Source organism: Chaetodon auriga, chromosome 7 (assembly GCF_051107435.1).
Source record: "Chaetodon auriga isolate fChaAug3 chromosome 7, fChaAug3.hap1, whole genome shotgun sequence".
NCBI classification, from domain to species: domain Eukaryota; kingdom Metazoa; phylum Chordata; class Actinopteri; order Chaetodontiformes; family Chaetodontidae; genus Chaetodon; species Chaetodon auriga.
The window spans coordinates 22,230,093-22,253,841 of record NC_135080.1 but is presented as its reverse complement, the minus strand read 5'-3'; the positions used below and the strand labels follow the sequence as shown (position 1 = coordinate 22,253,841).

At 42.0% G+C, this 23,749-nt stretch overlaps 2 protein-coding genes across 2 annotated transcripts in view; both read left to right on the top strand.

Moving 5' to 3' along the window:
* The first annotated feature begins 1,012 nt into the window (after nt 1-1,012).
* On the top strand, nt 1,013-2,985 carry foxl2a (forkhead box L2a). The gene has a single exon (XM_076736057.1). The coding sequence runs from the start codon at nt 1,204-1,206 to the stop codon at nt 2,122-2,124; it is 921 nt and encodes a 306-aa protein (XP_076592172.1). The 5' UTR covers nt 1,013-1,203; the 3' UTR covers nt 2,125-2,985.
* A 9,297-nt stretch (nt 2,986-12,282) lies between these two features.
* pik3cb (phosphatidylinositol-4,5-bisphosphate 3-kinase, catalytic subunit beta) overlaps nt 12,283-23,749 on the top strand; it is a 52,306-nt gene continuing 40,839 nt past the window's right edge. The window contains exon 1 of the mRNA XM_076735375.1: nt 12,283-12,571. The gene's annotated coding sequence lies outside the window, so the exon portion shown is untranslated. The remainder of the gene's footprint in view (nt 12,572-23,749) is intronic.

Genomic DNA, 23,749 nt, shown 5'->3' with positions numbered 1-23,749 from the left:
TGTGAAAAAGACATTTAAACAAGAAATAACATCGCGCTGTAACGCTTGAATCTGTGAGTCTGCGGTAATTGCACGTTGAGAGATGGTTGGCTCTCACCGCGGCTCAGCTGCTGCGGCCAGGCTGCAGACTGGGTGCAGGGTGATGACACACATGCCAATGCTGTTCCACCTGCACAGACTCCCAGAGCACGGAAATACACTCCCAGAGAAAGCCGAGGGGACCCTCATGGGTGGCCAGAGAAATGTATACCTCTCCGTGCACTTCCCTCTCTGTATGTGAGCTAATTAAGCCGCACTATCTGTCCAGATTTTCTGGAGCTGTGGACACGCAGCCGTTTGCTAATGTTGCATGGCTTTGGTGTGAGATGTGAGAGTCTCCATTTGACAGAATTTAGTCAAACATATTTGGCCATAGTTTGACTAAAGTTGTTTGAGACCAATGTTTTTGAGAGGATTGTCTGTCCAAACATAGCAAACTACGTAAAATGATTCTGTTCTAACGATTTGCAATCGATCAAACCTATAATTTCTTCTTTCTTTACTGATATGCTTGCTTGTTTTCGAACCGAAAAAAACAAAGCATAAGAAAAAAATAATTCATAGCCTTTTATGCAATAGATTTTTTTTAAAAAAATGGAATATGACACGTGCTTAAACAAATTGCTAAATCTATTGAAATAGCCGTTACGTTCGTTTCCCAGTGATTTTTGTCGTTTTTGAATGCAAATCGATGTTTAATGTTTTTTGTGTGCTATTTTGACCCAGGAGTGATATAAACGAATTTCAACATGTGATGATGAGTTGATCATTTTTTCATTCACTGTAAGCACAGGAGGTGGAACTCTAATACACACTAATCACGAAGCACTACGTCGGTCCATGCAGAGCGTTGGCGCAAAAGCAGCCTGTCAGTGCGCCTGAAAAAAAAAAGAGGAAAGGGCTGGGCTTACTCACTCAGAAACCACAACTGGGGTTGCGCCTCCATCAAAAACCAGTTTAGAAAAATCCGTGTTGAAGACAGAGGAAGGACTGGTGCATGTCACCTACTGAGCAGCAAAATCTGTGCGCAGTTTGGAAGACAGCTTTCAGTTCGAGGTGCATCGTGAGGCTTTGCAAGACACCATTCTGCTCGAGCTTACAAGCGCCATTGAAAGGTTTACTTTTCGCAGTTTGGACTGAACTTGTTTTGTTTTGGTGTGCGCAATGATGGCCACTTACCAAAACCCGGAGGATGACGCAATGGCCTTAATGATCCACGACACCAACACGACCAAGGAGAAAGAGCGACCCAAAGAGGAGCCGGTCCAAGACAAAATCCCGGAGAAGCCGGATCCGTCCCAGAAACCACCGTACTCCTATGTCGCTCTCATTGCCATGGCCATTCGGGAGAGCTCAGAGAAGCGCCTCACTCTGTCCGGTATTTACCAGTATATCATCAGCAAGTTTCCCTTCTATGAGAAAAATAAAAAAGGTTGGCAGAACAGTATCAGACACAACCTGAGCCTCAACGAATGCTTCATTAAAGTTCCGCGGGAGGGCGGCGGGGAGAGAAAAGGGAATTACTGGACACTCGACCCAGCCTGCGAGGACATGTTTGAGAAGGGAAACTACAGGAGACGCCGCAGGATGAAGCGGCCGTTCAGACCCCCACCAACGCACTTTCAGCCGGGGAAGTCCTTGTTCGGAGGAGACGGCTATGGCTACCTGTCTCCACCCAAGTACCTGCAGTCTAGCTTCATGAACAACTCTTGGTCATTAGGCCAGCCGCCCACTCCGATGTCCTACACGTCCTGTCAGATGGCCAGCGGCAACGTGAGTCCAGTGAACGTGAAGGGACTGTCAGCCCCCTCATCTTATAACCCATACTCCCGGGTGCAGAGCATGGCGCTCCCCAGCATGGTGAACTCTTACAACGGCATGGGTCACCATCACCATCCTGCGCATCCCCACCATGCCCAGCAGCTGAGCCCGGCCACCGCAGCACCGCCTCCGGTCTCCTCCAGCAACGGAGCGGGCCTTCAGTTCGCTTGCTCTCGACAGCCCGCGGAGCTCTCGATGATGCACTGCTCTTACTGGGAACACGAGACCAAACACTCGGCGTTACACACGAGGATTGATATTTAAAGTTTACCAAATGCTCTGTGTAAAATGAGGACTCCAAGAGTGAGAGTTAATTCCTGTGATTTCAAAACAGAACCAAGAGTATTTTTTTTGAAGAGACCATTCTGACGGGCTGTTTGGGTCCAGCTGACATCCACAAATGCAGATGGGGAGGTATGCGCGAGTTGATGTGGAGAACGTTTTACAAAATGGAATCGGGAGGTAAAGAAGTCATCAAGACACATCAGGTAGCACAACCTCATGGGAGTAATGTCGTGCGCCTGTATTACACATGGACTGATGGCCATAACTTGGTGTTGTAGTCAAAATTGTGCCTTTGAAAAACTTTACGGGGATAGACATCGCTGACATCGCTTCAGCTGTGTGTTATTGGTATGCGTAATGATTTCTCTCAACTTTACGCACGGCTCATCCAAACTATTGCCGAATGAAACATGAAACATAGGTTAGAGCTTTAAAATGTAATTGAATCAGGGGTCAATCTGGCCTTCATAGTAACTTGCACTAAGCAAGGCCCGCATGGTGAAACCTCACCTCGTATCATGGTTGTGAACTTTGTTGGGTTAAAAAGTGGAAGTGTGTGTAGAGATCCAGCAGACTGCCAAAACGACAATTCAGGGTTTTTCATATTTCTTGATCCCATATGTATGTATGATATAATTTCTAATATGACACCAGCTAGTGCCAGGTTTTGTTCGTCTTTCTGATTATTATTATTATTTTTTTTTTTTTATAAACGTGATTAGTTATATTGTCTCATTCATGTTGGGGCCATGTTTCATTTTAATTAGCACTTTTCCCTCTTTTCTAGGTTTGTGAATTTCTGAATAAACTTGTATTTCTTAAAGTAATACAGTGGTCATGAAGTAATCTGTTTTATGTTTTAGGCTTGATAACCACTGTTACTAGAAAAACGGCGATTAACAATAAACAACTCTGTGAAGGTAACGCAGCATAAATGTATTATATTATTAACGTAGTTTTGACAGGTTGTTAAATGCCAGGGACATAATGATCTTAAGTAAACCATTGTGCAGGCTTACGAGGCTTGGCTCTGCGCCTGTTCCACCGTTTACCGCGTAAAATGTGTGATATGCAGGTAGACTACGACGTCTCTGAATTTCAGTGAGTGGCTCATTATTTACTATATTAGTGGGACTGGATGAAAATAAAGAACTTCTCATCTGAACTCAATACTACTACTATTACTACTGCTAATAATGCTAATAATAATAATGTCCGTTTAGGCTATTTAATATGCTGTGTGTAAATGTCTTTCGGCTGCTCCCCTAATACTTGATATAATTTGAATTTTAATACAATTCACAAATGATCCCTTGTCAGTAGTAAAATGGCGATGCGTGGAGACTATCGGGTATTTTTTCTTTTTCTTTTCTTTTCTTTTATTTGTTTATTTATTTATTTGGCGACTCCATTCCAAGGCCGGTTAAGAACCAAAAACACACAGATCAGATGAAGTGCAAAGTTTTCCACCCGCAGTTTGATATTACTTTTGCGTTGGATGTGTGATCACATAGCCTACCGTGATAGTCCCAATCTAAATAACACCAAATCAATAGCAGCAGCAACAATAACTATAATAAAAGCAGTGATCGTCGTAGTAGTAATAACAATAACAACAATAATATTAATATTAAGAAGCTTTGATGTCACGATGAATTTGCCAGCGTTGCACTAGTTGTGTGTTTCCTTCTTGTAGTTGTGGATGTTGTTTGTTATATGAGGACTGGCAAAAACAAAGACAGTAATGTTGATGCAGTTAACTCGTCGACTAAATAATCCAAAACCATGTAGGAAAAAAGGTCAACAAAGACAGGAAGTGACATGAAAAAATCGGCAGCGCTACGTCTTGTTACAGGCGCACATATTGACTCTTTCTAAGGTCGTGACATCATACATCGACAGTCATTTGCTAAAATGTTGACATAAGCCGCCAGAGTCTTCAGCGGAGGATGAAGGTAGCAGGTTATAAAATTCAGACAGACAGCTCCTCCTTCTTGCTGTGTTTCAGTGAGAGACTGTTGAATTACGTAGACATGTTCCCATGAGCCCCACAGGACCATCCCGCCGCCCTGAGGCCCCGCCGGCTTCTTCATAAAAGAGACATGTTGACGAGAGAAACGCCTTCATACGCCGACTGATCTCAGCCCGTCCCTCCTAAAATCACCGTCATATTATCACTACGCATCGATATATTAGTGCCATCTGGTTTTGACTTTTACTTGAAGGCGTGTATCACTGAAAAAAGTTAGCTGTTTTGACAGCACATCACTGCTATCATGCGCACGGAAATATTATTTTAAAAGATGACCGATTACAGAATATTGCGTTTTAACATCGAAAGGCATGATGTTAATTAGATTGTAGGATCACCCTTAAAAGATCAGACGCATTTGGCGAAGAAGTTAACGCCGAAGCCCAGCACAGTCCAGAGTCTCCCGACATGCCTCCAGAGCGCCTGGAGGTGTATTCACACCTTGATCGACCGTCTGTGTAGACCCTCAGCTGTCCACAGCGACCGTCAAACACAGGCTCACCATCCAAACCTCCTCTAGAAAAACTGAAGTGAAGGAAAACACTTACTACACAGCCAGTATATCAATGGCCCGGCACACGTGTAGCAATAGAAGTGGCCCTTTAACTCTTGTAATAGCTGCTGTTATCATGAGTACATGATCGTAGGTTAATTCATTAGTGGTATTCGCATTAGTGAAGGGTTGTTTAGATATGATAAACAGTTTGATTTGAGGTTTCTTCATTTGTTATACTTGCCCATATACGACCCAGCAGATTAGTTTTATGTTTAAACTCCTCGACTTAAATCCAAGTGAATGGAGGCAAGAAAAAGCAACGAGCACAAAAAGAAGAAGAGGAATTTTAAAATAAACAAGGGGAAAAAAATAATAGTCATGAGGTAGGAATTTATCATTAGGAAACATGTAGACGGAAACCTCTACATACTAATTAAAACCAAAAATGAACACTACATTGATAATATAGATTTTTTTTATGTTCCCCATTTTTGTGTTTAATCTACCGACAATTTTGTTCACGTAGGCAAACAAAAATCATTAAAAAAAATTTCAATACAATTTTTTTTTTTTTTTTTTTTTTTGAAAAGGCGATTTATGTTGCATATTTATATGACTCACTCCCCCCTAAATTGAACCCTGCCTTTCTTTTTTTTCCACGTGTTATGTATTTTTGCGGAAGTCCACACATCTTTGTGTATCTATATATCAGATATGCCACAAGCTCATGATCCTTTGCTGACAGTTTGGCGTATTTTAAGATTATTACAGGAACTGAATGGGGCAACATTCAGACACACCAGTCCACCACGCAGCGCGAGTATAGCAAGAAGGTATAATCACACTGCTAAAATGGGAATTTTATGAGCCAGAGAGTGGAGCGGTCTGCAGGCTGCAGGAGACTAAGCGTCTTCTTCTCAGCCAGCCGCCGGGAACCGTGAGCACAAACAAGCTCCTCACGTCGTCTGCTTGATAGGTCTGTCACTGCATTAAATAAAACATGAAATGAAAATGCCGTCAGCTTCGGGACTATTCACGAGTCGTGGTCGCAGTCGGAGTCACACTGACACTCCATCCTCCTCCTGTGTGCAGAGGCGAGCCTGAAATGTAGCTGTGTACGTTCTCTGCTTCCTCACATTAATGTTTTGTAAACAATAAGGAGATAAGGGCGCGTTTGAAAGGCAAGTGTATTCTAAACACTCTTCCAAAAATAATAAATACAAGTGTTTTACTAGAAATTATGTTTCGGCGAGTGTAACTAACCTTTACATAAATTGTACAGAGATGGATTTAAGGATAAAGTTCCTCTTGATTTAAAGTTGAGGATCTTAACACATGATATCATTAAATGTTGTGTTTTTGTTTTTTTTAAATCGACTAAGAAAAAAAAAACACATTGTTTATTGTCTCAGGAATAGCTTACATGCGTTTTATTACTGGCATATGCCAACCTGGTATCACATAGCGGTTATGCTTACGTATATGTGTATAATCTATTATGAGACATAGTTCTAGGTGGTAGTTTCAGCTGTTTATTTGTTTAATTTTACTTTTAGTCCTGTGTTTGCCGGGGGAAAGTGTGAGTTGCCCATTTGTCAACTATCACCATAACATGATCCTCATACAGAATTTTACCTCTGCAACACGCGCATGCACAAGTAAGACATAAATACACACTACACACACATATACCTTTTTTTTTTCTTTTTTTTTTTTTAATCGGATTTTGAGCCCTACATCTCCTCTGGAAAGGCCGTAAACGGAGTATGTGTGGACCCGGGCGCGGCAGGTGTGCATTTGCGCATAAAGGTTGACAGTTCAGCCGGGCGGTCGGGAACAATGGGCCTGCATACAGGATGTCTCAGGGGCTGAGGGAGATAAGGCCAGCCGAGCCTCATGGCTCCAACACAGGCCTGCTTTAAAATGTAGTCTTCTTTTACACTGATTATACAGCCAGCAGATCAACCGCTGCGCCCAAACCATGTGCCTCTTGATTCGTTTATGAAATATGTTCTGTACATTGGGTGTTTAGAACAATTACTAGTTCGAAAATTAATTAACTGATTAGTATTATTAAATTAGCTTAGATATAAAACAGTTTATGTCACTGTCGCTAGGCCGTTTGACTTTTCTATTAGATACCCTTGAGTTGTTTGCACACCTGCATGATTCAGCTGGCGCGAGTTTATTATGGTATTATTGTGAGTTATAGCTTTAACTAAAACTTGACTATTTATAGAAATTATTATAATTATTATCATTAACCTAAGTGTAGAATTAGGGGTCTTGCAACAATAAAACAACAAAAACTCTTATCACGCTTCCAAATATGCAATAATGTGTACCAACTGTTAGGCAGGGGTAAAGGCCCTGTGAGAGCTGAGCAAGCTGTAGAGGTGATGTTTCTGTTAATTCCCCATTATTTGTGCAGGAGGTGAAAAAGGTTTAGCGCAATGTGCGCTTCGCTTTTATGCGTCTTTTCCGCCGAGCGCGCACTGAATAACCGTGATTGTATCCTTTGTTGTGCTCTCAGAGATGACAGATTATAATCAACAAGACGAATGAGGTCAACTCATTGTAGAAGCAACACATTTGACCCGCGTTTCATCTTCGTTTTACACACACACACACACACACACACACACACACACACACACACACACACACACACACACAGAGGAGCGTACCTGGACTCGTTCCGGGTATGACAGCTTGCATGCTCGACGGGGCACCGGCGATGCGACCCGGCCGGTCAAGTCACACGCAGGTTGCAGGTTTCCCAATGCCTGCACACAATTGAATTCCTGGCATTCTCGCTAATGTTTGAGAGTGAAGAGCAACAGTTTCCACTTAGAAGCGGCGCACATCACCCCAAACCCATTGAAAAGCAGAGTGGGGGTCACCACTGTTTGGTATACATCTGTTCCAAACAGGAAAATATGCAAAGATTTGATTCGCAGAAAATCCGGCAATTGTTCCAATCAGCATGAGTGTTTTTTCTTTCTCTCTTGTTGGAGCAGAAATACTAGAAGTTTCGTTCTGTCCGCCGCATATCTGTGCTATTTCTATGACGTTACTCAATATAGAGCTGTTTATTTTTAAAACGCGTCCTCTGGTGAATCTCCAATGTAATCAACTTGTCACGGTGATCTACGTGATGTTTTCAGTGACTGCTGATTTCTATCTTAATGACAACCCAGCGAAACAATAGATTACATGTAGTAGTACTTTAATAAGCCAAAATAATTACAATAGAGTGCGCGGTTATACCGCCACAGTTGATAAATATAGGAACCCGTGCGTTTGTTAGCAGGACCTCTGGTCAACAGAGGTTCATCAAATGTCTAGAAATACAGTGTCTATAAATACACAACAGTGTCATCTATTCAAGGAAAAGGTGGGCTGTCGTGAGTTCACAGAGAGAAATCATCGCTGACCTCTGTTTACCCTCCAGCCACCACCGGGCCACTCAAATGTCACACGCGCCATCAGTTTGTCCAAATGAGGGTTTACATTAGACTACATAAAGGTTAATCCACTTTGGAGAGTTTGGAAAATACACATATCAGTTAATCTCATTTGTGATAAATTCTCATCAAGAAAATAAACTTCATGCAGCAACTCACTTCACCAAACCAACGTGTTTTTATAATATCACCTCAAAGCAACGTGCCAGCAGACCTGTTTGAACAGAAAAACGCACCAGCCAGCAGTCACCAACATTAGGCTGATGTTCATTTCTGCTGTGGATGTGGCGGAACTGGTCAGCTTATACTGTAAAGGGAAATGCGATAAAATGTTTCCGTTCTCTTGATTATGAGCTGCAAATTGCTTTGTCGGGATTTAAATGGCACGTCTTTTCCCATCGTGCACTGATGGAGTCTATTTTTAAACCCCTTTCCTTTCGCCCCCTAAAAACTTCCGCAGGCTTGCCAACAAGAAGCTATTAGGATAACTCTTCTCCTGTTAACATTCCAATTAATCAAAGATGAAATCAAATTCCCACAGGGATCATTAAGGGGCAGCACCTGTTCTTCTGATACTGTATAATAAACCAGTACAACTTCTTGGTCAGACTCTGGCTGACCTCTGGGGATGGTGTGGGACATATAATCACTGCAAGCCTATTAGACATCAGCCCACTATTAGTAATAGAAATATGACCTAATTCAGATATGACTGCCAAACACTGAGCTTATTTCACAACCAAAACAATTCCAATGTGCCATCTTACTCATACTATCTGGATTTCCTTAAATTTCATAACAATGCAGCCTTATTAGGATACAAATTGCACGAGAGGCAATACACAAATTTAACGACACATTCTTCAGTTAAATTAAGTGAAGACACAGTCACTTGGCTGTTATTGAACTAGCTCTGCATCAAATGTGTACGCCTTTATCATATTGTTATTTTATTGTCATATAAATGCCAAGGTTTGTGAACTAAGTCTCTCTATTGGCTATAAAGTATGCATGCAAAACAGGAAGCTGGCCTGAGGCCTGACACTTGCCCCGCCTCTATGTACACCAAACCCAGTCCCAGGTCAGATCCCAATTTCAGCCATATTTCTTTCAAGCAATTACATACCTCTTGGCAAGGCCTCACAATTAAACAAATGATGATATTTTGATATCCATAATTATACGCATTCACATAAGGTACCCTTTCAAGTTAAATATGCTTTTTATTACACGCTTATCATCTATGATGAGATTATGCACAGTGTGGGTTTGGACTGAGTTAGGGTACATTTAATCGAATAAAAGGAGCAGTAATGGAAGCATGCTGGACCCAGGACTACACTACATAGGCTGCTCCCTTTGAGCCCAGCTTATGTTTAACAAATTTCAGACAATGAGAGTGTTATGAGGGGAACTCTGAGGGAGAGCCTTTAACCCGTGCCCACCGGTAGGTCAAGCACACAACGCAATTTCTCTCTCTGTGGTGAGGTGCACCACATATACCTGTGGCCTGGGGAGACTGTTTAAATGTACATAACTTTGACAAAATAGCTGATAGTTCGGTCTTGGTGAGACACGGTGCTCCCAAAGAACTTCTCAAGGCCAGCTGTACCCATTGCACTGTGCAAGGCAAGTATCCACGTGCAGTTATGGCACTGAATACCATCATTCAACCTTCATTGAAAGCAGTCACATTTGGAAGATAATTTTTAACAGAACTCACCCAAATGTGCTCACTCTCATCTTTAGCTCTGCCTTGGAACTGAGTCACAGTTGGTAAAAGTCTGCTGTGTGGGTTATTGCTGCCCCCTTGTGGCATGAGGAAAGCCGTCGTTTTGTCATGTGACTCACCGCTGCCTGTTGCTTGAATCAGCCAAAATGATGTTATCCTGACAACCAGAAACACAGTTAAAAGAGTGTAAAATACAGTCGACAACAATTATAAACTAGAAACCATCTGCTGTGAGCATTTTTTCATGGACATTGTGCTTGAACATACTGAGCATTTCTAAAAGAACAAAACAGTTAAATGTGTCAAAATAAATGTCCCTAATAGATAGAGATGTCTTACAGTCACCTGGATCATTCATTTCTACCAAGAAGGAGCAGAACCCACTTTGCATCTTGTGTTAAGAGGTAAGTGAGTGACTTTAGAATCTCTGTATTTCCAGCAACTGTAAATCAGACGCTGGCACATAATTTGTAGATATTACCTTGAGTTTGTGATAATATCCCACACAGTGACATCCTAATCGTGCCAAAATCCCGGTGGCTTATTTAGTTCCGCACTTATGTAGGCAAGATCAGAACTAGTTTTCATTGAGGATAAACCTCTAATGATGAGAGATTTACAGAGAAGCCCAATGTCATTGCCATGGTGAAAGAAACAAGGCCCTGTTAATCAGAAGACAGTTTAACATGTCACAGTTAAAAGCAGAAGTAGAAATAAAAAAGGACTGATGGCTGAAGCTGTAGCTGTTTCACTCTCAGGGTTCTGGTATAATATAAAGGCTCACTGTCACAGTTTACTGGGACACCTGAATAAAACAGTCATTATTGATGTTATTTGTAACACCTTTTCCAACCATAACCAACAATTAAGTATATGATTCTGCCACATATATATTGACTGATGGATCACCGTGTACAAATTGTTAATAAGGATTTGTCAAACTCCTAACATTTCCAATGACAACCAACAGTACCATTCTTCGATTCAAGACCTGTATAATAAAGTGTGGTCTCATTATGTTTTGAGCTGAACAAAATCAATTTGATCAGCAGAGGGCAGCAAAGCTCATCATTCACTGCCAAACGCTCTTAGACAGTCGTATGTATTTCATGAAGATTACAAACTGGGCCATTCCTTAATAAGGATGTTTCGTGGCTAAAGTTGGTGTTTAAGGCCTAAATAAAAGACTAACAGCGGCTACAGAGATGTATATCATCGGCTCATGTCTACAAGCAGACTGCCATGTGAGCGTTGTGTCTGTCTGATACGTTCACTCCGGGCTTTCGTAAAGGGAAAGTTGAAAAATATTGTTTCCGGGTGAAATCACTGTTCAGAAGTTTTGTGCCGGGTGTATGCGGTTGTTGGAAGAAAGCCGGCTGCCCTCCATGCTTCATCCGGAGAACTGCACCAAACAGTCTTAGATAGACAGAATAAAACCAGAAGAAAGGAAAATAGGCCTTCACAATAAAAGCCTAATAGGCTGGCTTTGGAACAGCAGGCGTGATTTCGATCAAGTGTTTTCTGTTTGTTTTGTTTTGTTTTTAAACAGTGATGAATGCAAACGATGTTATCTTATTGTGTTTTTCCAAGAATATGTACCAGCATTTGCAGTTGATGTAATCTGGAAACAAATTGATTCACGTCTGTAAACAGCACACTCAGATTAAACTCTGATTTAAACTTTCAGGATCAGGGTGGTGCTGGACCTGGATCACATATAGGCCTCTCATGGACGCAACAGTTCACGTGCTTGCCTGCTCAGACCAGGTTACACCTGGTCCTGAGGATCATTAATACAAGTCCCTCAGCTTGCAGACAGTATTTTTTCTAACACAGAACCTGTGAAGTGCTGGAGTCTGTGTATTTGTATGCTGAAAGCACAGTGTTGTATACATGAGCAGTGGAGAGCAACACTGTCTGATAGAAACACAGTCATCTAGAATAACAACTAGTTCTTGAAGGAGAAGCAGACATGAAAGGTCTAACACTGATATTCCGTGTTGATTTGTGCATTGTTTCCGTGTTGTACTTTCTAGATGGCTATTTGAAGATAAGATAAGCCTTTGTTCATTGTACTCAGGGTGCTGTGTATTTATCTGTCAGGTATATCTACAGTTGAAATACTACCACCCGCTACAATTTTGTGTTATCGTTTCTTAGCCTGATCATTTAAAGAGTCTTTAAACTAAAGCACCCAGTATAAATGTTACCAACCCCAGAATCACTGGATAACCCAACCAAAAAAATCTTTCTGTTCTAATGTCCGTGCAGTACTGTATGTTCATGCAAACTCTGGAATAAAACAGTGTGGATTCAACTTCAGGATGAGTTTTCTCTTGAATCACGGCTGTCGGTGATCAGTGAGGGTTTTTATTTTGAACATGTGGAGCGGAGGTCCTGTTTTTCTGTTACTCTCTCAGACTTGACGGTGGTGACGGAGGGAGCGGAGGCAGAGCTGGCGGAGGAAAAAGCAGCGGCGGTGGTTCACCTTACGAAACAACAGGAAGCAAGAACGCGCTCCTGTCCACCTGCGAGATCCGCGTCCGGCGAGCGACACACAGGCGGGCTGTAGGTCGTGTGTGACACGCACTTTGTGCATGTGAAAGCACTCTGTCGTGAAGACGCAGCAGCAACACTGACTCTCAGCTGTTTGTTCATCCGCTACGCTCCTCAACGACCCCACACCAGAGAGACTAAAGGTAAGTCCTCACTTGTTCTCTTCATGTAATGGATTCTAGCCCCGTACTTTTCACTGGCCGAGCGAGGACCTGACGCCAAACTCCGTTCATCAATCTGTCACTTGAACGTCGCATTGCTTAGGCTGTCCATAAAAAAAAAACCACAACGCTCCCTCGGACACACAACTGCAGAACTTCTGCGAATCTAAAACACCGACGTTTCAATTCAACGTTTGACCAGCAGACTAGTTTGTCAGCCGTCATGTAGATAAAATGAATTTGATATAATTGTTTCATCGGTTATTGCCTTAAAACAACGCTTGCTAAAGTGGACTGTGCTGGGCGGCGGTGGCGACCACAGTTTTTATGTTGCAAAGTCATGAAGATCAGTTGTAGTTGCCGGCTGTAAGTGTGTGCCGAATACATCAGGAGATCCGGTGGATTTGTTAAGAAATCAAGATGAGTTTGGAGGATCGTTAACTTCAGCCGCTAACCGAGACAGAAACAAACTAAGGACACTGCTAACTGAGTTTGTTCTATGTCCCTCCACACGAGAACAGATTGTAGCATTCCGCAGTGATTACACCTCAGCCGAGCCTGGTTGTACTCTAACTGTATTGTTTTTGGTTAAGTGTGTGTTTAATTTTCCCATTTTGACAACAACAGAGGCACCTTTAGCTGTGTTAGCCAGCTCCGTCACTCCAGTCCAGTCTCTGTAGTTTTTATGGAATAACAGTCAAGTTAGTCTAATTTCTCTTTATGTGTCCTCCTAATAAGTTTTCCCATGTCAGACCTACAATTAGGTAGTCTGCATTCTCTTTTTGTGATCATTTATTTTAGTTGCAGTGAGATAAACCTTTTTAACTATTACTTTTCTCATTCTGATAGAGATTCTCTTGGTCTTATTTAGTGACCCCTGATCCCTGGTCCCTTTCTCATGAAGCACCCATCTATAAAACCAAAGGTAGTCTAAGGGACCATTGCAACACATTACACTGCGTCACTGATGACAACTGTGTGTGTTTAATTTAAAGAGGATGTGAAACTGTGGAGAGTAATTCATATGGTCAGCTTTTCTGTCGTGTCCATATTAACGTTTGGGGTTTTTATTTCATTTTGAGACAGAAGGCAGCAAAGGCTAAAAATCTTAATCTGAGTTTAGCTGCAGGGTTAGGTTTTAGGACCTTCCTGATTTAGTGGAACTCAAGTTGATTCATAAAAACCTTCATAAATCCAGTTGTGTATTTGTTTTACTGAGTTTGGGCAGAGGGTCTGTCCCAACCAGCCATATCTGCTTGAGGTGTCATAGGAAAGCATGGAATGGAAAATAATACTCACCTGATAGACGTGAGGAGCTTGTTTTCAGTATTTGACAAACAATGGGGGACTTGACAGTTAGGCCGCTTCTTTAGAAGTGCCACCACTTGGATTCAGGTTTCAGCTTATCCTGCAGCCTTTCTTTGTAAACCAAAATGATCAGTGCCAGCTCTGTTCCATGTTTCATACCTGTACATGAGGGAATTGACAGTTTTGTTTGTGCATGTTTGTTTGGCATGTGACAGCCCTTACACATCCTCAGGCTCAGTTTTCCTAAAAGGTTCCCTCTGCTCTTCATTCAGCATACGCCAACACAAATGGTTGTGAAATGGTTTGTGAATCAGTTTAGTTTGAGCTCAGTCTGCGTCAGTGGAGGTAGGCTGTAGGTCAGTGGTGATGATTTCAGGCAGCACAAGGAAGATGTAACAAATGCAGCTTTGCTGATATGTGAATGCCCTCATGTGTACTTACAGTATGTGTTCAGCACCTAGCCTGAGGGCTGAGCATTGCGGTGTTGTATGATGTGTGAGATTTTCCAATCATTAGAGAAGCTTCTCTCCATTTGATGTCTTTGGCTGTATTAAGACATTGCAGGCAATGTTTCAAGTCAATGTGCTATATTGCCTCTAGCAATGTTGGATTTCTATTGTTTTTACAGCAACAATTTCTCCAAATAATTTACCAAAAACAGGCTCTCCATCTGGTTATTTGGTGATATATAGGCTATCATGACATACATTGCTCCCACCTCAAACTGAGCCTGAGGCCCACCTGTTCTGCTGGCCCAACAGGGCAGCGACTGTGGCTGGATTCAGAGTACTTCATGTCACGTGAAACTCAATCTGACATTTCACACTCGATCATTTCTAACCTTAAAACACACACACAGACACACATAGCTTTAAAGATTGACCATTCAGTAGTTAATTTAATTTGGGGAGGCTCATATGTCCCATAGTGATGCAGGCATTTAAAGGCATCTTTACAGCATTCGCACACATTTCCACCTGTGCCGTCCCACACAGTTGATTACTCAAACTTGGATCGGTGCTTTGCAGAGCAGAGAGCGAATCTTAGAGCCACACAGCATGTTACAAAAGAGGAGAAGAATTTCCCAAGACAATTAGCCAATATGTGCTGTTAATTTAGTTTCGTACTGGCACAGCACTACCACTCTCTGACACATTGTTGCTCAGTTGATGCGTTTGAGAAAGTTATTTTGATCAGGCAGTGATTCTGGCTGCCCTTCCTTGGGTGGGGTCTGTTGTCAGGCCCCCTCTGAGGTAAAGTTAGAGAACACTGATAAGGCTAACTGACGTCACTCCACAGACATCTGCCAACAATGCGGCTATTTACTCCAAGCCAGATTTTGTCCCAAAGCAGGCCTCACCCGAGAAACTGGGCACAAATGAATGTAGAATTCTAAATAAGTGTGTCACAAAAAAAGTTTTGCAACTGTGGTGATGTTCATATTCTGTGTCACTGGCCTCACCAAGTTGAACAGCACTGTAAAGCGAGGGCATTTTCTGTGGGAGCCCTCTGATTTGTATTGTGGTTTAGGATTGGGCTCCCTGAATCATGCACATTGTTTGGACCTGAATAAACAAAGAGAAAGAGAAAGGTGGACTGCAAGTGGAGAAAAGGCATGTTTCTGGTCTCAGTGACCAACAGCACAGTGAAATTACAAGATAAGGCTTAGAGCCTGTGGCTAATACAGCCAGACCTGCAGCACTTTACATGCAGCAGTGTGTTTGCTGTCAGTAATCAGAACAGTAATGCATTTTATTGGTGTAGCATGTTCCACTGTGCTCAAAGACTCTGCAAGTCTGACAGTGAAACACCTCAGAGCATCAGGGTGTAGTGGCATATTGTAGCAAGGTAAAACTAAACATACAGTGCAGTTTGCAAGTATTTAGAGAGTGATGTGTTTTTCTTTGTTTTGGGAGTAGTCCTCCATGTTAGATTTCAAATCAAACAATACCAGTGAGCTGAAAATGCTGACTTTCAGCTTTCAAATCCAAGCACAGGATAAGAGAAGGAGAAAAATCTGTACCTCTGAGTTTCTGTGTCACTGTCTGCCTGCTGTGTTCAAATACTGCTAAACGAAGCTGTGAAAGGCAGCATTATTGAACTGTGTGGAGACTGAAGAAAACGCTGTGTGTTCCAGTCTATTGTCATTTGTTTGAACAACATGAACAACTCACATGAAACACCTACATATTTTTTTAAGAGGCACACTTTTGAGACCTGAATAGTGTATTCTATTGTCAGTGTCTTTGGAGTGAAATGTGCGTTTGCACACGCGTGTGCGCGTGCACATTGCATCTGTTGTCACTTATTATTTGTGCTATCCCCCTTATCGTCTTTTCCTCCCTCTCTGTCCCTGTATCTCTCTCCCCTCACTCTCTCACACTCATTCACACTTCCTGCTGTTACGCTTTTTAAGTAATCACCCCCCATTACAGTGAAAGGCTTGCGTAACATCCTCTCAAAGAGTAGTATGAAAGGGAGTCGGTGGACGTGGTGTGTGTTGTGTTTTTTTTGTTTTTTTTTTTCATTTGTGTGTGTCTGCAAGCTGGCTTTCACAATTTGTCTGTTAGCTTGCATGCTCACACTTGTCTTTTCGAGCCCCACAATCTCATCTGTTACCACTACTGACAAGAAAAGGGAACTGTAACAATGATACCTCACTGCTTATTATTAGACTATACATAGAAATAGAAACTGCCACAGCAAGAAATGTGACTGACTGTGAGATGAGAGCGGCCTGCTGGAATTCTCCACTTTGCTGCACAGCAGGCCGGGACCTGCCAAGGAATGCTGGGAAGACAGCAGGAGAGGGGTAGAGGGAGACGTAATGAACAGAGAGAGAAATGCCAGAGAAGGCACAGTGAAATATACAAGAGAGAAATCTTAAATGAGATGCGTGAAGTAAAGGAGTCTACACACTAGCATAATAAACTAATAGCATCCTTTAATTCTCGGTGATTCGTTAGCATGCAGAGCAAAACTCAGGGCTTGACAGCATCCTTGCGCTCACCAATGACAAATGAGTCTTGTTGTTATACAAGCAAACATGCTCTCGCTTTCTTAAGTCGGACCAGTTGTGAATGAAATTTGAAGCAAACCGACTCCAGTCAAATGGAAACAACACCATATTATCTTCAGTCACTTAGAAAGTGAAGACTCACCATGAGAGCTGCTCCGGGCTGCCCTGAGTGACGCAGACTCTAGTTGCTGAGTGTTTTGTGCGGTGTTTGTTTGACCTTTTCAACATGAAAATTCACTAATGAACAGCACTGCATTCATCAGCTCTTCTTTCAGAAAATCAAACCTAAAAGTGCACATTTTGGTGTCTTCATGCATTAAACAGGTTGCTGGTCAGCTGTCAGTCCCCACTTGTTGCTCATTATCTTCATACGTGTCCATTCTTTGACTTGGTGTGACATTGAGTCAGTGCGCCAGCCGTTAGTGCTGATTATATTTAGATGATCAATATTACCGATGATCAGATATCAGAGAATCATGTTATATCAATGTGTAATGTCCAGTTAAAACAGACACTCGCTCAGGGAGGAGAGGAAACAAGGCATATGATTACATGCAGTCCAGATAATTCTACACTGACACTGATGAAACAGTGAGTGTGTCTAAAAGGGCAAGTGTGCTTTCTTAACTTTCCTTCAGAACAAGTTTGATGATATTGAGATGTCTAGATGACAACTGATCTGGCATCAGCTTTGAAGCACATTGCTCACACTGCCTGTTTGAAAGCATAGGGACAACTAGGCTATCGGCCTGCTGCATTTGATATCTGCATCTGTGTTATACAAGTATCTGTTATCACATTTCCTATTGTGGTCCGTAGGTGCGATACTGATTATGATATTGTCTTTGTCATATGAGACTACATATTGTCTGGTATTGCGGCCGTCATAATGAAGCTAAAATGCTGTCTGCTCAGGGAAACTGTTAAACTGAATGGTGTTAGTGGGATTGAGCCAGATCAGATGCAGTTTGGATGCAAGACATCTGATAATGTCAGGTGTCCTTGAATTAGCAAAGATTATGTTGTATAATGAGGGTATGAAGGCAGGGTTCATACACTTAAAGGTGTATGTGGAGCTGTGGAGGGTTAGAGTGTCCATTACGACAGTTTCCTGTCTTTGGTTTCAGTGATGATGCAGGAGGCAAACGTACAGTAGATGATCTGTTCTCATAGAAAAGCGTTAGCATGTGACAACTTCCTGTTAAACCCACTGAATGATTTCAGGTGAAACTTAAGTTGCAGCTACAGTGAAGACTAAATGTACAGAAGTCAGCAAAGACCAGCAAATATTTCTGTTGACCAAAATAATGTGTTGTTTTCGTTTCTAAATGAATTCAAAAAGTAAAACAGAGTATGATTATGATGTCTCATGACATGAAACAATTACCTAACATTTTGGAACTGGTTTAACCCACGTCAGGTGATATTTGAAAATTATGTCTAGCGTTTCTATTTGAGCAGGGTTTTTTTTTTTTTTTTCTTAAGTCCGCTGCACGCAGACAAAACTTCTGTCGCCATTGGCACGCACTATGACTGAATGGAAACTGACGATTTAAACACACAGCAGATGTGCCAAATAAAGGCTTCAGTTGTTTTTTGTGTACAGGTACTCAAGTTTACATATTCAAATAAACACTCACAATTCCATTGTGTCAGGCCGTTGTTAGTCTGTCTCTGAGCGGAGAGGGACTTTGAAAACAAAGAGCAGGATGAGAAGAAGAAGCCGAAGAAGGCTAACGAATAAATACTTTGAAAAAAAAAGAAAAGAGATTGAATCATTTGTTCGTCTTGGTGATAAGAAGAGGGCATGTGTGGTGTGACACCTGTGGCTGCAGTGGTCGTTCGCTGTCTCCTTGCATGCGAGACATCTGATAGTAGCTTGATGCGGTAACCGCGGCAGCCCCAGATGCATAGATAGCGTCAGGTTATGCTGCCACCCGAGGGGGCTCCAGCCTCCTCTCTGTAACTTGAGAGTGCAAAACCTCTGCTTCTCATTTCTATGGCAACGCTTTCTCATGGCACAGGTCCCTCTCTGCATCTGCTGATGACACACACATACACACTCTGTCCAACACGCCGTGTTCAGAGCACGCTCCGAGCCTTGTGATATCTTCATATGCTTATGGCCCAAGTAGTTAAATGTGCTTGTTACCTACTACATGCTGCCATCTTGCTAGCTCTCTTCCACCCACGTATCCACACATTAACTGAAAACTCATTATATTTCTATGCATATAAGCATGTGCAGTGGTGGAGGAAGTATTGAGATCCTTTATGTAAGAAATAGTACTAATACCACACTGTCAAAATACTCAAGTAAACAAACATTGCGTCCTGCATTGGCAATGTTACTGAAGTGAAAGTATGCAATATAATCAGGAAAGTGTACTTCAAGTATTAGAAGTGAAAGTACTCCAATTCCGATCATAGTGAGAAATGTCATCACAGTTCCCATCCCAGAGCCCCCTCAAAATTACTCAAAATAAATTCAAATAATCAAAAGGAAATCCTCACATTTGAGAGGCTGGAACAACAAAGTATGTGTCAGTGTGTTAAAATAGTTGCCAATTTTCTGTCAGTTGATTAATTGACTAATAGCTTCAGCTGTACACAGTATGTATACTGTGGTGTAGTTTAGAACAAAACTTCATATCTCATTAGCTCTTTATATGTTTTGTATGTAAAAATCTTAATTTCTTAATAAGTAACTAAAGCTGTCAAATAAATGTAGTTAAGTAAAAGGCCAGTATTATTTCCCTCTGACATGTAGTGGAGTAGAAGTAGAACGTATGAAAAGAAAAGCCTCAAGTTTGTAGTTTAAGTTCAGTGCGTGAGTAAATGTACTTACACTCCACCCTTGGGGGTGTGATACAGCATAATAATAGTAAACGACTCCTTTAAGTCTTGTCTCTTTGCAAGAATGTTGTCACACAAGATATGGAAACCTTTAAGAAAAGGAGCTGAGCGTAGGAGTCGATGTGTCCTCATGATTAGCCGAACAGCATTCGGTATGCTCAGAGTTTAGCACCAGCTTCTCCTTATGTTTGCCCCATTGAGTGCAGAGTAGCTTTTGAGAAGAGGATGATCACATTTGTTTTGACCTGCGATAAGTTGCGAAGGGGTGTTGTGCAAATTCATGCTGCCCTCATGATGTCATTACATCCATAAGTCTGGACAGTGAGGAGTTTATCTCTCTCTCAACCTCCTGTAAAACTGTATGACCTATGACTGATCTCAGCCAGCTACATCATTGTGTTTCTGTCTGTGTTGTAATTATGTGTGTGTGTGTGTGTGTGTGTGTGTGTGTGTGTGTGTGTGTGTGTGTGTGTGTCATCTGAGTGATCAGCAGTGCTATACCCCAGGCTGAGACAGACCTTTGCTCAGTCAGGCAGCCTGTTGGTAACTGATTTACAGCGTCTGTGGGGAACTTTTGGGAATAAACACACAGACAAACTCACACTCCACCCACCTAAGGGCAGCCTTACAATAGCACCTAAAAATACACAGTGAAGCAAGTAGCTAAATAAAGGGAGACGGGGGGAAGAAGTCTGTAAAAGGCCATGGGTAGACACAGACTGAGCATAGAGATACATTGATTGAAAGACTTCATAGAAAATACTTGGACGGCACTGACACCCCCCACCTGTGTTTGTGTGTTCCTCATGTTCCTCCGTGATGGAGGGTAATAAACATCCCACTGTGCGAATGAGTGGGTGTGTATTGTGTTTTGGAAATGGGCGGACAGTGCTCTGTTGTTTATGGTGAGGCATTGATGACGCATGGTCAAATGTAATGGCCCTTCAGACCACACTTGATTTGGGAGAGCATTAAGTGTGTGTGCTGGTGCATTCCTCTTGCATTCCTGTGGCATGTTTTGAGCTCATCATTCACCTTTACTTGAGGATCCTTGAGGGTTCTTGAGATCCACCACAGGGATCATATTCCTCATGTTTTTAGCAGTTTGTCGACCTCTTGCACTTTAGAAGCTCGACAAAAGTAGCGGTCAGTTTATTACATCTTATATATCCATGGTATACTTGCTTATGTTTAGGCCCCTGGGAAATAAGTCATTGCTCGGAACTGTAAGAAGACAACGGTGCTCTTGCAGGGCAGGGCAGGGCAGGGCAGGGCAGGGCAGGGCCTTTTAAGAGATTTGGCTCATTAGACAACCCTTCAGGGCCAGAAAAACCACCTGTTTACAGTAGGCACTCTCACTCGACCTTTATATCCTGGAGGTTGTAAGGCTATGATAGATATTTATGAGGAGTGAATGGCAAAGAGTGAAAGCATGCTCCCCCAGGGACAGACCAACATGACCGATTCAGAGAGTGTGAAAGTGCCTCAAGGTGAGGGACAGTGAAGACTTGGCTCCCAGTGAAGCCCACAGTAATTTTGAATTCCTCACATTCCTGTACCAGAGGATGGGTGGAGGAGAGGAAGGGTGTGTGTGTGTGTGTGTGTGTGTGTGTGGGGAGTGAGGAGTGAGGAAGTCATATCAAAGTTAGATTCGCACTCTGGTGTTTGTACAATGATAACAGTGACAACAACTTGTTGGGAGAAGCTCTGAGAAAACTTGTTTTTTTCTGTTTGTATGTGTGCATGGTCAGTTTGTGTGTGTATATCCTCATTCCTCTTGCATAAGAAACTAGACACTAGATACACATAAGACTTGAAGCTGATGTCACTGTCCACTACTTTGTGCATTGTGCATGAAATATTTTTCACGGTGCTGCTATCCCTCAGAAATAACTTCAGTTTAGTGAGTGGCCTCAGTTGCTTGAACAAACTGGCTGTGGTCATATATAATAATAATAATAATAATAATAATAATAATAATAATAATAATGTATAAAAGTGGTTGTGCAGCAAAAAGTCAAAGCAAACTGGCGTGTTGCTGCGTGACTGAGACCTTACTTCATGGTGAAAAATGGCCGTCCTGGCATTGCAGTATTATAATGTGGTGCATTGTGTTGCAACCGTGTTTCTGTAATACAAATGATGTCAGCATCCAATATCCTGTGGTCATGTTTCAGGTCTGTGTACATCTGGACCGTTAATGCTATGTAACAGTTCTTGTTAACGGAGACTTAGTGTGTTTTTCAATTTCCTTTAAATAAATGTCAGTGTTGGTTTTGAATATATAGCAGTGGCTTTTAAATCTTGAATGATATTTTGAAAAGATGTCACTTCAGGCTACAAATGCTCGACCAGTTGATTTTTATTTGTTTCCTATTTTTTTAATGAACCCATTGGGGCTGCATTTTCAAGTCCTGGAACTCAAAGTTTTCTACCAATCTTTATAACAAAATTGCCACAAAATGGAAAAGGTGACAACAATATTTTCCTCCAGGTACATGAAGTGATGTTCTAACTTTCAAATCTCTGTGCTGCTCCCAGCGTATGACTTGCATCACGCTTGTAGGCCTGCAGGTCTGACTTGCATTGCCTCCACGGGTTGTGATGTGTGACGTGCACCCAAACCCAAACTTCAGGCCTCAAAGAAATCCATTCAGAGTGTGTGTGTGTGTGTGTCTGTGGGGGCCACAGACAGTTTATACATTCTATCATAAAATGTCATCAGCCTTGAAAATACACTCAAAAACTCATTCACTTTACAGTGTGGTTGTTCCCAGAGAACAGTAGCAGAGCTAATTTGGTGTTGGCCCTCCAGCAAAAACATCATCACTAAACCGCTCTATAGTGAATGCTCTGTCTTTGTTGCTCTCTCAATTTCTCCTTAAAGTCACTGTAACACACACACACGCTTGCTGTGGATCATGTGACGCTCTGATCTGAAACCCGTCAGGGAGTTAAACATTGACTGTCTCTTGCCTTGATTTTATCACTGTACACTTCCTGGAATTGGTCATTGCCACGTGCAGTTTTACTGTATTACTGTGTGGACAAGAAATCACTGAACCCTTTTTTTTCCTGGGGAAACCCAGAGTGTCACCTCTTTCTACAAATTTATCCTCAACCCCATTGTAAGGTTCTAAATATCACTGTGTCTGTACATAAAACTTCTGTGACTCACGCAGACCATAGTTGTTTTTGTGGACCTCTCTGTGTCACACCCTGGTAAACAAGATAGAGCATCTTAACCACTGGGGAAAAACAGGAAGTTTACTGACCTCAATCAAAGTGTGTGCATTGCGTGTCGTCAACGTGTATGGCCTCACTGTGTGTTTTTGCCCACAGTGTATTTGTTTACGATATCGGTTAGTTCACATCGTGGTTTCCATAGTTGCAGCTCTTTGAACTGTTGGCAGATGATCCCGATGGAGAGGCCTATGGACCGCCTTGGGCACATGCAGAGATCATGTCCTTCATTTCCTGTTTCATCTCGATGTTTCGATTAACAAAACTCGAGGTTTTGGTGTGCCATATTTGGATTTCAGGTTTTCTAGATAAGACTTTTGAGATGCTTGATGCTCACAACTCCTTATTTGGCTGAGATGATACTTAAAACCACAAAAGATCCCAATGAAATGACTCAACAGCATCTGATGTTTTCAGCGACTGTCAGAGTCTCTATTAGGTCTAACAGGGTGTGGATCCAGAGGCCAAATTGTCCGTGAGACTTGTTGATCTGGCCCTTGATGTAATTCATAATACAAAAAATACAAATCCAAAAAAGCAACTTTTTTATTTATATGCCTGTTTTTCCGAGCGCCGCCTTTAACACAACACACACACAGTGGCTGATATCACGCTGTTAACAAAAAGTGGATGCAGAGTGTCGCACTTTCTAAGAGAAATGGACAGATGTTTCTTTTTTGTTTTCTTTTTGGCAGTAAAACACAAGCCAGCGTGTCTAAGTTAGTTTGCTGGGA